This window comes from Sebastes umbrosus, chromosome 5, assembly GCF_015220745.1.
Source record: "Sebastes umbrosus isolate fSebUmb1 chromosome 5, fSebUmb1.pri, whole genome shotgun sequence".
NCBI classification, from domain to species: Eukaryota; Metazoa; Chordata; class Actinopteri; order Perciformes; family Sebastidae; genus Sebastes; species Sebastes umbrosus.
The window spans coordinates 5578418-5592864 of NC_051273.1; the positions used below are offsets into that span (position 1 = coordinate 5578418).

At 40.1% G+C, this 14447-nt stretch overlaps 2 protein-coding genes across 3 annotated transcripts; one reads left to right on the plus strand and one right to left on the minus strand.

The window, feature by feature from the left end:
- LOC119488131 (ubiquitin-60S ribosomal protein L40) lies at positions 1-2889 on the minus strand. Of its 2 annotated transcripts, XM_037769455.1 has the most exons (5): positions 2748-2889; positions 2182-2293; positions 814-900; positions 484-586; positions 1-153 (listed from the first exon to the last, which is right to left on the minus strand). In XM_037769455.1, the coding sequence occupies exons 2-5, from the start codon at positions 2282-2284 to the stop codon at positions 60-62; spliced, it is 387 nt and encodes a 128-aa protein (XP_037625383.1). In that variant the 5' UTR covers positions 2285-2293; positions 2748-2889; the 3' UTR covers positions 1-59. The 2 variants fall into 2 exon arrangements, with proteins under 2 accessions (XP_037625383.1, XP_037625382.1); XM_037769454.1 differs by lacking the exons at positions 2182-2293; positions 2748-2889 and adding an exon at positions 1022-1130 and having other exon boundaries at positions 814-975.
- Positions 2890-5208: 2319 nt separating this feature from the next.
- On the plus strand, positions 5209-11500 carry LOC119488471. The gene is made up of 9 exons (XM_037770178.1): positions 5209-5212; positions 5290-5631; positions 5902-6011; positions 7342-7430; positions 7640-7740; positions 9109-9230; positions 9465-9654; positions 9730-9815; positions 11204-11500. Exons 1-9 carry the CDS (start codon positions 5209-5211, stop codon positions 11330-11332), a joined length of 1173 nt encoding a protein of 390 aa, XP_037626106.1. The 3' UTR covers positions 11333-11500.
- Positions 11501-14447: the final 2947 nt, after the last annotated feature.

The following is a 14447-nucleotide window of genomic DNA, read 5'->3' on the forward strand; positions in this document are numbered from 1 at the left end:
ATCATTTTCTTACATTTATTTTACCACAAAATGGCATAGAGCCGATTCAGTCGCAATGTCTACTTCAGCTTCTTCTTGGGGCGAAGATTGTTGGTGTGTCCACACTTCTTCTTACGGCAGTTGACAGCACGGGGGTGAAGACGGGCATAGCACCTGCAAAACAAGAGGTCAGGTATCAACTATAAGGATATACGTCTCCTGTAACAACATTAAAATTCTGTAAAACTTGATCATACAGTTCTTGAAACGCCGGAAGATTTATTACTGGTGCTACAAAATTTAGGAAGATATGTACCACCGTATGAAGAAAAAAATAATGTAAAAATCACAAAAATCTAATCAGTTTTCAGCCTAAGACTAAATCTTCGACCATTTGAAGTGTTTTAGTCTGAACTTTAACCTAATACTTCACAGTAAATAACAGCAGTATTGTACACTCTTAGATAATGTTAAAAAGACTGCTTGATGATTTTCAAGACTTACTTGCGGCAGATCATCTTGTCGCAGTTGTATTTCTGGGCCAGCTGTCTGAGAGAAGGCTCAATGATGCCACCACGCAGACGCAGAACCAGATGCAGAGTGGATTCTGGTGGGCAGATAAAACACCTCAATGTCAATCTCAAGGTCAGTCACATCCACGAACAGCACAACACAAAACCTTTTCTATCTTAACATTTTACAAGAACCAGGTAAATTGTAAAAACTTACAGTCTTCCACATTTATAACTTTGTTTCAGTTTGAGAAACTTGTCTATGATTTACTGTAACCATTGACACATTCAGCACATGTGACCTTGATATAAATAAACTTACCCTTCTGGATGTTATAGTCAGACAGAGTACGTCCATCCTCAAGCTGTTTGCCAGCGAAGATCAGACGCTGTTGATCAGGGGGAATTCCTGATAAAAGAAAACACTCATCAACCAAACTGCATTTTATATTTGACCATTTATAGTAGGCAGGGTCTGAAATTAGCACCCGCCACCCCCCCAATGCAGGTAAATTGTTGGCATTAGCGGGTGAAATTATCAGGACACCTGCCAAAGTGGCAGGCAGGGAAAACGCTAGTGATGGGAATAGAGAACCGTAGTTGTCCGCTTTCTTGGCAAAGCATGCCTCCGTGACTATCAATTCATCTTATCGATGCTTTCTGTAAGTTACGCTGTACAATCACGTACATCATGTTTCAGTTTGTTTTGGATCAGAGACACGACGGAGAGAAAAAAAAAGCGCTCAACAGCATAGTCCATACTACTACTAAACCTGAGGGGACGCACCCTAAATTTTCCCCTGATAATGCGACATTGTGAACAACAAATCTCTGCTGAAATCAACAGGATGCGAGTTAATAACGTAACCTGTTAGCAGCAGGTGGGCAGCACAGTCCTGCTTGGTATAAGAGATACTAACATTAAGTTAAGAACACCACTCAGTTATTATGAGGCGTTCAAAGTCTGCTCAGGAAAAAGGACTATTGGGCGAAGGTAAATTACAACTTTATCATGATGTGTTCAAATGTAATCTCGTAAAATTAAGTTTTTGGCGAGAAACTTGAATAAATCCAGTTGTTTGAAGGAGATGTTTTCACAGAAATAAAAAATAGATATTAAAGAGAGAATTATGACCTATGAACTTTCCAAGATTTTTTTAATCAAAGCAAATATTTAAATGTTCATAATCATTTGAATTGTGTGTTTTTATGCAAATAACCACTATAGATAACAATGACAAAGTACAGTACAGTACCATGACATCCCTATGTCAAACTATTGAATATTTTACTTTTAATCATGAAAGATGTGATGGGGTAGCACATCCCAGATTACAAAATCAAGGAGGGCAAAATACTAGCACTAGATTCACAAAGTATTGCCTTATTTATTGTAATATTTATCTAGTGTACTACTTATAGATTTTAAGGGCTGAGAGAGAGCCAAGGTAAAATGCATGTCATTGCATTTCACTGTACTTTTAAATGCATATGACTAATAAACTTGAAACTTAAACATGTCAAATATTTAACTTTCAGTGTCTACCATAGCTTTAATAGTTCAACCACACTTGGCAGCAGTAGTAGTAGTAAACTTGAAGGTAAGGATTGGCTTCCAAAGGTGTCTTTTGTAGTCATGAAGTGTGAATTTCTAACAACATGTCATGACTCAAGACTTCAATATGCTCACCTTCCTTGTCCTGGATCTTTGCCTTGACATTTTCGATAGTGTCACTGGGCTCAACCTCAAGGGTGATGGTCTTCCCCGTCAACGTCTTCACGAAGATCTGCATGTTTGCAGGCTGAGAGAGAGAAACTGCTGTTAGCTCAAAGTCTATACGTTCAGCTAGCCAACTAGCTTAGCTGACCACACGGTAACTGACAGCATCTCTCACAAGTCGGCGACACAAACCCGTCACACACATTCTTTAGAAACAAATAAGGTAAGGTGATATATCCTAACTTTTCTTTATGTTATATATAATACTAGTGTAAGGTTGAGCTGTCTTTAGGTCAGCAGCTAACGACATGCTAGCTGCTGCTAGGCAACAGGCTGCAGGGCCTCGCCACATGTCTACCGTTAACGTGTCGTTCAGTCACTATTTCCTCTATTTTCTTGCCTTCTAATCGAGCCAGAGATACTTAAAACACGTTTACTGTTAATATACGAGGTACAATGTATTGTTTTAATTGAGTTAAACAACTCCAGGTTGAGTATAAACGGGTAAATGTGAGCTGGACAGAGCGAGTACTCACCCGGCCGCTAGCTGAGCCTCGACGAAAAGAGAGCGGAAACAGGCTGACGCTGCGTAAACGTCACTTCCTGCTGCTCGTCTCCTTGGCAATAAAATCATACGAGTGAATTTAAGTTTTGATTTTTAAAAGATTATTAAACTTGTTGTTTAGAAACATTACATCTTATTAAGCCACCATTACTTAATATTATTAATAATAATAATTATTATTATTATTAATAATAATAATAATAATTATTATTATTAAAGGGACTGTTTGTAACTTTCAGAAATGCTTGTTAACAGCGACACCTGTGGCCATTAAGTCAACGAAAGTCAGCATCGGGCTCGCGCTTGTGCTCGCTCTAAATAGACATGAACGAGCATCGCTCAAAACAGTGAGGCGACACACGTCAGCTAAAACCACAATATCACTCTATATTTCACCTGCTTGGCAGTAATGTTAGCTGACCAGACGAAGGTCTCTCCATGAATCAATGCTGATCCTAGTGTTGGCTTTTCCTGCTTCAGCCTCCGGGGCTGAAGCAGGAAGAGAAACATTATCGTTAACGTTTCTCTCTGCGGAGCCCCGTCACTTCACAAGACACGGGAAACCTCTGTTGGTCTGGAGGAGCTGCAGCAGTTATTTCTGCACAAACGTCCACTGTACATTCACTAGATATTCTCAGAGCTAAACTAACTCTTCTGCAGTGTGTAATGTGCGCGCATAAACGTGAGGTGGAGCGAGAACGAGCGAGAACGAGCACGGTGTGTGAGTGAAGGTAAGCAGGCAGAGGAGCAGAGTACAGCAGAGTCTCCGGTCCTGGAGACCAAAGCTACGGTCTCACCCGGGTCCTCCGACTGCGGCAAACACTGTTTTGCAGGACGGGCTTCACTAGATATAACTTTGAGGTTTTGGTGCTTCCGTGTAGTTTGAGTTGGAGTCTGAGTCTGAACAGCGTAGCCACGCGCGAGCACGCATGGGAAACCGACCAGGTAGATTTATACGTGTAAAAAGAAACAAACAGTCCCTTTAATAAATTACAAATAAAAGACTTCCGGTTACGACAAATGTAGCCTACAAGAGGAACCACACAGTTCAGCATATGACCCAGAAACATGTTTTTTTATACTGTTATAATTATTAAGCTATTATTTAATTGTTGAATTTATATTCAAAATTCTCCCACAAAAATAGACAAAGGAGGGCCACATCGACCAGTGGGATTCACTTTAAATGCTGGCAGTTCATTGAAACAGTGCATAATTAAACAGATTGAGAAACGTTGTTGTTGTGTAATTTTGAGTTTCGAGTACCTAAAATGTATTTGCTTTTCATTTTGTTTAGTATGTTTAAAGCGTGCAAGTGAATTTAAGTTGGATTTTAAAAATATTATCAAACTTGTTATTTAGAAACATTACATCTTATTTAGCCACTAATAATTATAATTATTATAATTATTAATAATAACAATAATATTATTATTAATAATAACTATTAATAAATTAAAAATAAAAGACTTCCGGTTACGACAAATGGAATACAAGGGGAACCACACAGTTCAGCATATGACCCAAACATTTTTTTTTAATACTGTTATACTTATTAAGCTATTATTAAATTGTTGAATTTATATTCCAACAATTTATTCCACAAAAATAGACAGAGGAGGGCGACATCGACCAGTGTGATTCACTTTAAATGATGACAGTTCATTGAAACGGTGTTGTTGTGTAATTTTGAGTTTCGAGCACCTAAAATGTATTTGCTTTTCATTTTTTGTTTAGTGTTTAGGTGATTCAGTAGCCTACAGTATGGGCTGGACAGGACTGCTCCAGAATTAAGTTTGACTGACACCTACTGTTGCATGGACAAAACAGCACAATGTGTGAATTTGTAAAAGTATAGCAAGCAAATGCAGTATTAAATGTGGGTACTTTATTCTCTATTAACACATTTCCATATATAATGTGCATGTTATAGTTGAGGAAACTTATATCAAGCTGCCTTTTAGTAACACGAGCCAAACCAGATAGACGGAAGTGTATTGTTACATTATTAGAGCCTCAGTGACAATTTGGATTCTTTACTGGCAAGGCTTGTTACTTAAGTGTGAGCATTTGTTTGTGTGTATCTTTGTTATGGAATAAAATGTTACTATTGAATAAAACAAACTTTGTGTCCAGTCCACAGGTAATAGGACACCATGGCATTTGTTTCCCTGCAGGAGCAGCAACAGTATCAACATTATCATGTTGCACAGCACAGAGTTTCCATGGTGAGCCATTGTAGCACGTTTCACCTGCTGCAGAGTAAGATTGCAAGCTTAACCAAACAGTTACAGGAGAGTACTGTAAGGGGGACACTGGTGCTATCCTATTCAAGATGACTGCAGCGGTAAAAACTCTGATCCAAGCCCGCCCTATAGGCCAAGACTCCCTCCTGTCTACCAACATCCCATTTCTGGACAGGAACAATCCAGATGCGTTCTCAACACGTTTCCAGGAGGACTTCCAACCTTTTTCTTCCAAGAAGGCAGAACCTCTTCGTCCGCCCACCTCAGCCCAGGTGGACCACAAGGACTTGAGGCACATCAAGGAGTACCTGACAGAGGCGAAGGCGTCTTACCCCTGTCACTCATTGCCAGAGATCACCCGCACCCCATGCTGGACCAAGTTTTACACCAACTTCAAGATGCAAACAGACCCTGGGGAGGTTGCTTTCCTCACCACACAGGCCCAGACATACCAGCCCTGGCCCTTCCAGCCCCGGCCCACTCCCATCCGACACCCAGAGGCCGCCAAGATGATCCAACATGTGGGAAAGCTCCCAGAAAGCACCAACAAAGCCTCCTTCACCCCACACCGTCATTGTCCTGTTGTAAAAGCTACGGCTAAACATCTAGGTTAGTGACAGCATTATTAATTTCATTCTGATTCTTTTTCTGCATTTTATGAGTAAAATCCATATTAGATTATGTATTCAGTGCTAAGCCATACATATATGACCGATGTGAACATTAATTTGATAAACAGGCGTGTTAACTTCCCGAAATATTGTCAGCTTCACAACAACATCACCTTGTAATGAATAACAGTGAGGGAATCTGTGTGAGGGTTCATCTCTGAATCCTGCAAAACATATTATGCAATAACATTTGAACTTTTCTCGGCAGAAGAGGGCTTTCCCACAATCAAAGGAGACGGGCGCCGTCACAGTTTTGTCTCCCAGTACAACAACACCTTCCAGGGAGTCTGGAGCACAGCGCCTACACCTGTGGAAACGGTAAGACAGCAGCAGCAGATGTTGGTCCTGAGCTATCATGATCAAAGAAATTCAACCAAACACTACTTGGCTTAAATGAAAACCTGGCAACTCTTGAGGGAAACTGTTGCATAAGACTTATACACTGATTTTAAAAGTCACAATAAAAAAAAAAATTCGCACAATACCATACTGTCTTACTGTCTGACTTAAAGAGGACCTATTATTCTTTTGTGCTTTTCCCCTTTCCTTTAGTGTGTTATATAGTTTTTTGTGCACGTAAAAGGTCTGCAAAGTTACAAAGCCCAAAGTCCACGCCAAAGGGAGTCACTCTCCCTGCTCGTGAACTGCCTGAACGCTTCACTTGAAGTCTCGCCTTTTCTTCTTTAATGTCCACCAACGTCACCAAGTAACACATTTGCATAATACCTGCCTAGCGGCTAGTTTGGCACACCCTCAGACAAAGCTAGTTAGAGAGGAGCTGGACCAGAGTCCAAAGAGTTTGGTTCAGTTGACCAATCACAACAGAGTGGGCCACAGAGTGTTTCAGACAAAGGGTGAAAAGAGGTGCTGTAGCACAGCCGGTATGAGAAAAGTAAAGCGTTTTTTGAACATTAAAGCATGTAAACATGTTGCAGTGTAAACCAAAAATAAAAGTATGCACCTAAAAATGAGCATAACAGGTCCTCTTTAAAAGTGAAAGCCATTCCAACCTCATGTCTCTGCTTTAACTCAGATATAATGCAGAATCCTGCAATAGACACATTACCACATTTTTAGTTTAAACATCATCAGCTCTAAACCTAAAATCTGCACCAAAAGGTCTACATTAACGTCCAATTTGGCATTGTTTTTAATGCACTTTAGTATTTCCATTTCCTCTTACCTTAGACCTCCACCGCATTTCAGAGGTGAATGTTAAGATAAGATATTCCTTTATTAGTCCCACAGTGGGGAAATTTGCAGATTTTGCGGTTACTTTGAAGATTAATATTTTACATTTAAAACATATGATCAACATATAAAATATCATACGCTTTTATAAATTCAACTACGCAGCTGCATTATAAAGTAAGCTATAGCTCAACCAGCAGCAGCAACTCAGCAGTTCCAGAGAAGCCTTTTTCTCTGACTTCACAGACAGACTCGGGTTAAACCAGGCTGAAGTATTGAATGCTCATCTGTGTGTATGCTAAGGGAAGATACACTATGACCTGCACTACCAGCACTGTCAGCTCTGAGTAGACACAACAGTGACAAGGGTATTGATCTTTTTATGAGGCTTCCCATGAAATGTGTGTTATTAGCACAAACCCGTGACTGTGACTGTTTTTACAATGTCTTTCTCCAGCACTCCTCAGTGGTTATTGGTGATCCTGTGAAGATTGTAGAGAGAGAGACGACCCACGCTGCGTCATTCAGCCGGCCCTCTGTCTGCAGGTCTGCGGCTTTTCTGCCACGTCACTTAGTTTATACAAACAGATGTCAAACTGTAGAGTAAACCATGGCCTGATGTCACCCTTCACATCTCTCGTCTTAATATCATGTTTCAGAATTATTATTGTCACTCTTTGAAAACTCAGATTATCTGGTGTTGAGTTTATCCCCACACAAATATAATAAAAGCATTATCTGTGTTTTTGATACAGGTCACCTGTGGTGAAGGAGCGTTTGAAGCTCAAACGTGGTAATTTCCCGAAGGACTTATGGTCGTCATCATCGAGAGAAGCCTTTTGTCACCACAAGCTGGGTGAGCGTTTTCTGTGTTAATGTCCAGTCAGGTTTTTTGCCATAAGTTTTCATTCTTGAAAACTGACAATTCAGATCTATTACTTTAATTTCCCTCGGTGAAGACATCTTAATTAACAGCCCATGCTGTAAGAAAACTAAGCAGCTGCTTTTAAATACCAGGAGGTCCCCATATGGGTAAAGTACACTACAAATGTAAAAGAAAATTGTTAATTGAATTTGAACTCATGTTTGCACTGTTTATTGCACTGGTTCCCAAGCTGTGGGTCCCGATCCCCACTAGGGGTCGCCAAAGCTTCACAGGGATCGCAAGGCCTTCCTGATTTTAAGGGGTGTAAGAAAACCTTTTTGAGAAATATACATTTGGCCTATTTCTCAACATTTCATTCATTTCTGTGAAGAAAACTAAATGGAATTGTTATTTTGAAGTTTGGATTATTACAAACAGGAAGACCTGAACACAAGCTATATTCACAGAACCTTCCCTCTCTGCTAAACAGCCTCGTCCTACATTAGAAAATGATGCAGTTTAAACAACCAAAGAGCTAGTAGAACAATGGGCAAGCGTCAGGGAAACAGAAAACACTGAATATGTCAAAAAAGTTGATTAAGTAGGTATTATTGTTAAAAATATAAAAAATACATAAATACATAGCACAGACTACAGATTTGTATTAAAAGTTCCTAAAATTGACAGGAAAACTCATCTCTGATGCAATATTCACAGGAAATAATCTGCTCAAAATTCATCCAAATCGCTTGTCTTACACAAACTTCCTGCCATTATTGCGTTCACCATTTGTGTTAATTCTACAATTTATCAGTTGTTCTGTACTGTTATTGTTATGCATTGAATATAATAGGAACTATCCATAAAATATGTCACTGTCAACAGTCAGGGGACAAACAATGTAAGGTGGTTGCGTACATCCAAAACTGTAGTATGCCGATGCTGGACCAGTAGAAGACAGCAATGAAAAACATAGACGAAGGTCCGCACTCTGTAGCTCCCCATAAATGCAATTTATTGCACTTAAAAAAAATCTGCACAGAGACATGCAGATTTATTAAGTCTTAAGAAGAGCTTGTGCTAAGATGTACCACCAAATTGCATCCCAATATCTGGAATAATGTATGCTGCTCTCTTTCTGCACATCACATTCGTGACTTACAGTTACAGTTACAGTTACAGTTACAGTTTCATCCAGGGTATCACCTGGGTGACTGCATAGTTTAAGTACACTGGGACATGGGTGCATACATTTTCACAATTTAACAATTCAACAATTTGTCTTACCTTCATTCTAAACCAATCAAACTACGATCTCTGTTATCCTGACTGGATTGGTGTATTTGGTTTATATCCCAGGAGATCCAGTTGTTATGACCAGGAGGAACCACAATTCCAGTTCATTACCTGATGGGGACACTGATAAAACGCGCAACAAAGAGAGGATGTCTGTCACCACCAACAGCATCTCCTTCTCTGATGTGAGATAACAGATCTTCTACGTAGTTATTTGTTTTTGCAATTATAATATTATTGGTACACAATTGCATTAATCTTAAAAGTGAACATTTGTCACTTTCGGTTAATTTATGACCTTTGCACACATGTTCCTGTAGACTTTGGAGCTGATTTTGACAGAGTTTCTTATGTTACAAGTTTTGTGCAGTGATCCTACTGTGTCGTATGTGATCACACTGATTAGTTCCTCCCTGTAGCTGAACCACACAGAGCGTCCAGTGTTTGTGCCCGGGGCTGACCTGATGACCAAGAGCCATGTACAGTTCAGCCCACCCTGTCTGTCGGGCCTGTACTACACAACCACGACCACAGAGCACTACAACAAACAGGACGGAGAGCGGGCCAGACCAGCCGCCCAGCTGCCGAGCAACATACTGAGTGGACCAGGTAATGGATCGGTCGTGTTTGTGTGTTTAAAAGGAGGTACATGTAGATATTAAATGTGTTTAATCTGTTTGGTAGGACATGAGTTGAACCGCAGCACCACCCAGACTGATTACCTCCCTTTGAAGACCTGCAGACAGACACCTTGTCTGTCACAGCAGAGGGTGAGAGATCACAAAATGAAGTTAAAAAAAAACTGTGTAATTGTAATGGTAACAGCAGCAGCAGTGGTAGTAGTTGTTGTCATAGTAGTAGCAAATAATTAGTATTGAGAGATAACGCTGTTGACCCCCAGCCGCTAAATGAGTTCTAATGTAATCATTTAGGGCAACCTGGCACAGTCAGTTTACATTTAAAAGTGTTTGTTTTTGCCACTGACAGGCTCTGATTGTTATTATAAGTGTCTGACAACATTATGGAAAGGACCCTACAGAGAAATTAAACCTTTTTCTTACCTTTCGCTTGATCCGGTCTGTTTGTCATTGTGTCTCTCACTCGGAGAAGTCTCGTTTTGGAATCTTGCGTTGCATCCACATCTAAATCATCTAAATATCCAGCCATGACATCGAAAATCTTTTAGATAACACTAAGCTATACTTTCTGTACTCCAATATAACAAACTCTGACAACACCGGTGTCCAGTGTCACTCCTCTCTCCACTCTCGCTCACGTTTCCACCGTTGTCTCTTCCGGCAACAAGTCACATGACACAATAACAAACAGAAAGCGAAAGGTAAGGAAAAGGTTTAATTTCTAAGTAGGGTCCCATCCATAATGTTGTCAGACACTTATAATAACAATCTGAGCCAGTCAATGGCAAAAACAAGCACTTTATGTCATACTGACGGTACCAGGTTGCCCTAAATGATTACATTACAGTTTGTTTAGCGGCTGGCGGCTGGCGGCTGCAGCGTTCTCCCTCAAGACTGGACCAATTTCAAAAAGTGTTTTCCCCATTAGTCATTTAGACACAAAAACATGGGAAAATAGGGTTGAAGGAAAAAATACCTAAGTTACCTTTAAGAGATTTTCCTATTTTTAGATATCACACTCGTGAATTTTGAAGCTTTTACGTGTCTTAAAGGCGGTAGCTAACAAGCGGCTAAATGGGACTACTAAACGTCATTACGCTGAACACTAGTCTGCCTTTAGCTTAGTGGTGGTGATGTGAAGTCATGCAACCGTGGTGTGGTTCGTCTATAGCCTAACATTAGCTTTTTGCTGCTTTTATGCTTAAAAAATCATGAAAGAGATGTTTATTTGTGAAGATTATCTTGCTGAGCAAAACCTAGTATCATAAACGTTTGTTTGCCACAGAGTTTATTTTCTGCAAAAATCCAAAACCCAATAAAAAAATCCCCTTTGGCTTTTTGTCGAGGGAACCAGTGCGATACTAGCTTCCTGGTTGGCCTAAAAAATACGTCATCCCTGCACCAGCAGCAGTTTTAGTAGTTAGAAGGTTGACTGATGCTCCTGATACGTCTCTCTTTGTACATCAACTCAGCATAATATTATATGATAATACAGTATCGTCTCTTTCTGTTAATCATAGAGCAACATCAAGTTTCCGCTGGTCCATCAGCACGTCAGCACCACCCACAGTGAAGACTACACAACCAAACCGTTGATCTTGCAGCGTCCTGGCATCGACCAGTTCTGCACTCATTTGGTGATAGAGTGACTGAGAAACACGACTTGGTCACTTGCTGTTATGTTCTTGCCCAGCGCCTGATAAAAGATATCAGTCAAATCAAGAATAGTTTTGCTGAAATTTTTACAGATTTGTTTCAAATATGCAGCATATTACACATATTTGACATGCTTTGGATTTTTGGAGTTTGTGTTTCTGTCATTTAGTAGTAATACACTCAGAATTGCAGTTTTCAAATTGGCACATACGTACAATCGTTGTACAAACAAACACACTAACAAATAATATGCGGGTCAGACATTATTTAAAGGAACAATGTGTAGGATCTGGCAATATCTAGTGGTGAGGTTGAGATTGCAACCAACTGAAGCCTCTCCCTTGTGCCAAGCATGTAGAAGAACTACATTAGCCTCTCCAGAGCCAGTTGCTGTAAGAGTAGCGTAGGTCATTTGAAGCAGAGCAAGTGTGTAGAGTGTGTGTGTATGAGGGAAGTGAGTGGTGAAGCAAGAGAGAAAGAGAGAGCGGCGGCGATGGGAGCGAGTAACGATATCGACTCTGGCCCAAGCCGTTTTGGGCTACTGTTGAAACATGATGTTGCAACATGGCGGACTCTGTGGAGAGAGAACCTGCTTCCTGTGTAGACATAAACGACTCATTCTAAGGTAACGAAAACACAACAACTCTTATTTTCAGGGGATTATACACTAAAGAAAACATACTTATTAATATATCATTCCATTTCTGCCATTAGATCCCCCTAAATGTTACACACTGGCCCTTTAATACAACCAAGACCAAGTTGTTTAATTATATACACAAATATACTGTTCTCTCACCAAGAACTTTTCAAAATTATATGCAAAGAAATCATAGTATTTTTTACATTTAGCTTCATCGTATGACTGGTTGTAGGGCCTTTAGACATCCAGAATCAATTGAGAATTTCATTGTGGGAAAAAAAGGAGTAACAGGGCTATACATATTTCTGACTGCCATTTTTCCTACATTTCCCAGAATTCTTTTCATCAACCCCAACATTTGAGGTGTGGGCTGCGTCCAATATTGCATACTATAAAGTACATACTCAATATGTGTACTATCGTTCAACATACTTTTGTGTGAATAAACAGTAGTATGTATCTTTTCGGACCATAGACTGTATATAAAGAATGACGACATGACAGCTCCCCAAAAGTGAAGCCAAAACATCTTGATCGCCCCCTGGTGGCTGGTTGCAGTATAGCTCATAAAGCCCGCCCCCTCCATGTTAACAGATGGGACATGGGCCAAACTAAAAAGTCAAAGTACACGTCAAATAGATTTTTCACAAAGATGGTTTCTGTCCTTTTAGGTAGTTATTATAACGCGGATGTATGTTCAAGTGTTCATTTTTCTGATAAGTTTGGTTTTGATTAGTTATTTGATGCTATAAAAAGGGGGCGAGACGTCATGATTGACAGCTGTGAGTCTCTCTCGCTGATAAGCTGTAGACATAGTTGGCTCACGATTGGCTCCACCCCCTGACCCATTTAGCATCCAGTGTTTGCATATTGTAATATAATATATATACAATATACAATACACTATTATAAATATTGTGCAATTTGCACAATATGGTTTCATGCTAAGGTTTCAGACATACTAAAAAAATGTCACATACAGTTTTAGAGCACTAAATAACATGTTAGTATGAAATTTCGGACATAAACTTGGGGTTGTCATATTCACGTGTCGACCATTAATCCTGATCCTCAATATTCCAGCTCATAAGAACGTATAGCTCCTATAAATTTCAAGCATGCATCCAACTAAAGCCATTCCGTCACATCATCCCTCAGCGTTGTGTTTTCAGTGAACTGCATAAGAGTGTGAAATGTTGAAGCAGTGTGCAAGTGCCGCTTTAGCAGTTAGGTGGCTTAAACATAAACCTGAGCCTCGCCTGTCATATTTAGGCCAGGGAGCGACGTAGCCTTGGACTTGACTGCCCTACTTCTAGTCTGTTTACACTGTCAACGCTAACTGCTAAGAAGAAGGTTAGCGTCTCAGCGTCACAGAAAGATTCTCATCCCCTCCTTCAAGCCTGATTAACCACAAAACTCTATAAAAACAATCTATGTTGTTGTAGCAATAACACAGCCTTGACCCTAAGATGCAGGTTCTGGTGATAATAAAAGTTGGCAGGCAAGCAGATGTAAATAAACTGAATCTGGAGTTCATCAACCTGGTGAAAAGGCAGCAGTGCACAAGTATGAGCTGGAATGTCAGCTGGCCAACAAGCTCAGGTCCAAGGTGTACCGCTGCAAGAACATGCCGATTAAACACCAGAATAGACTACACAGCTGTTGTTTCACTTCTGCTGGGCGGTGCTTGGTATTTCCTCAAGAGATCTCAACATGGCTTCCAGGTCACAAACTTTCTCATTTTACAGCTAAACAGTACACTACAAGATGTTTCTGAAAACACTTGAGGCGAGAAATAGGCATTACAGAAACAGAATATTGATTCATATTTGATCAGTGCTGCCTAGTTTGACCGTTTGATTGGAGTTCGTGAGTGATTGACAGCTGCTCAGAGACGGAAGCTGGACAACAGACCAGTCAGATCAGCTCTGACTGCTTGTTTTCCTCCGGTCTGTGAAATCTTGCAGAAGAAAAAGAAGAAGAAGAAAGGCACTTTATTAATCCCCGAGGGGAAATTCAATTTTTCCACTCTGTTATTTACACAGTACACACAGGCCCGAAATACACCCACATGCACAAACAGGACCTACATGCATTAATGGAGAGATGTCAGAGCGAGATGCAATTAGGAGCATCGGAGGACACTGGAGGACACCGGAGGCACATGATTTCTTTTAGATTACCTGTCTCATGCACTACAGTCAGGATAAGTTTTATAGAAATAGCTTTTTTTATTATCATATTGGCGCCATTTATAGCCACTGCAGCTTTAAGCGTCTTTATATTGGTACTTTAGATAACATCCTCAATGATGCACTTTTATGATATTATGTTCACACAAAGATCTAAGCATAAAAAACAGAAAGGTGAAATCGGGTGAAATGTGGTGCTTTAATAGTGAACAGTAGCCTATAACCAGAAACAACCTCCTCTTCCTCCTCCTCTCCTCCTCCTCCTCCTCCGTG

Bases quoted from the DNA above. Each gene is read 5' to 3' on its own strand.
- LOC119488131 (XM_037769454.1), bottom strand. From the start codon at position 1,115: ATGCTTTGCCAAGAAAGCGGACAACTACGGTTCTCTATTCCCATCACT. The intron at 976-1,021 runs CCCGCTAATGCC...GGTGGCGGGTGC, and splicing joins CAGGTGTCCTGATAATTTCA to TAATTTCAGACCCTGCCTAC. The intron at 587-813 runs GTAAGTTTATTT...TCTGCCCACCAG, and splicing joins TGACTATAACATCCAGAAGG to AATCCACTCTGCATCTGGTT.
- LOC119488471 (XM_037770178.1), top strand. The intron at 5,632-5,901 runs GTTAGTGACAGC...TTTTCTCGGCAG, and splicing joins AGCTACGGCTAAACATCTAG to AAGAGGGCTTTCCCACAATC. The intron at 6,012-7,341 runs GTAAGACAGCAG...GTCTTTCTCCAG, and splicing joins CGCCTACACCTGTGGAAACG to CACTCCTCAGTGGTTATTGG.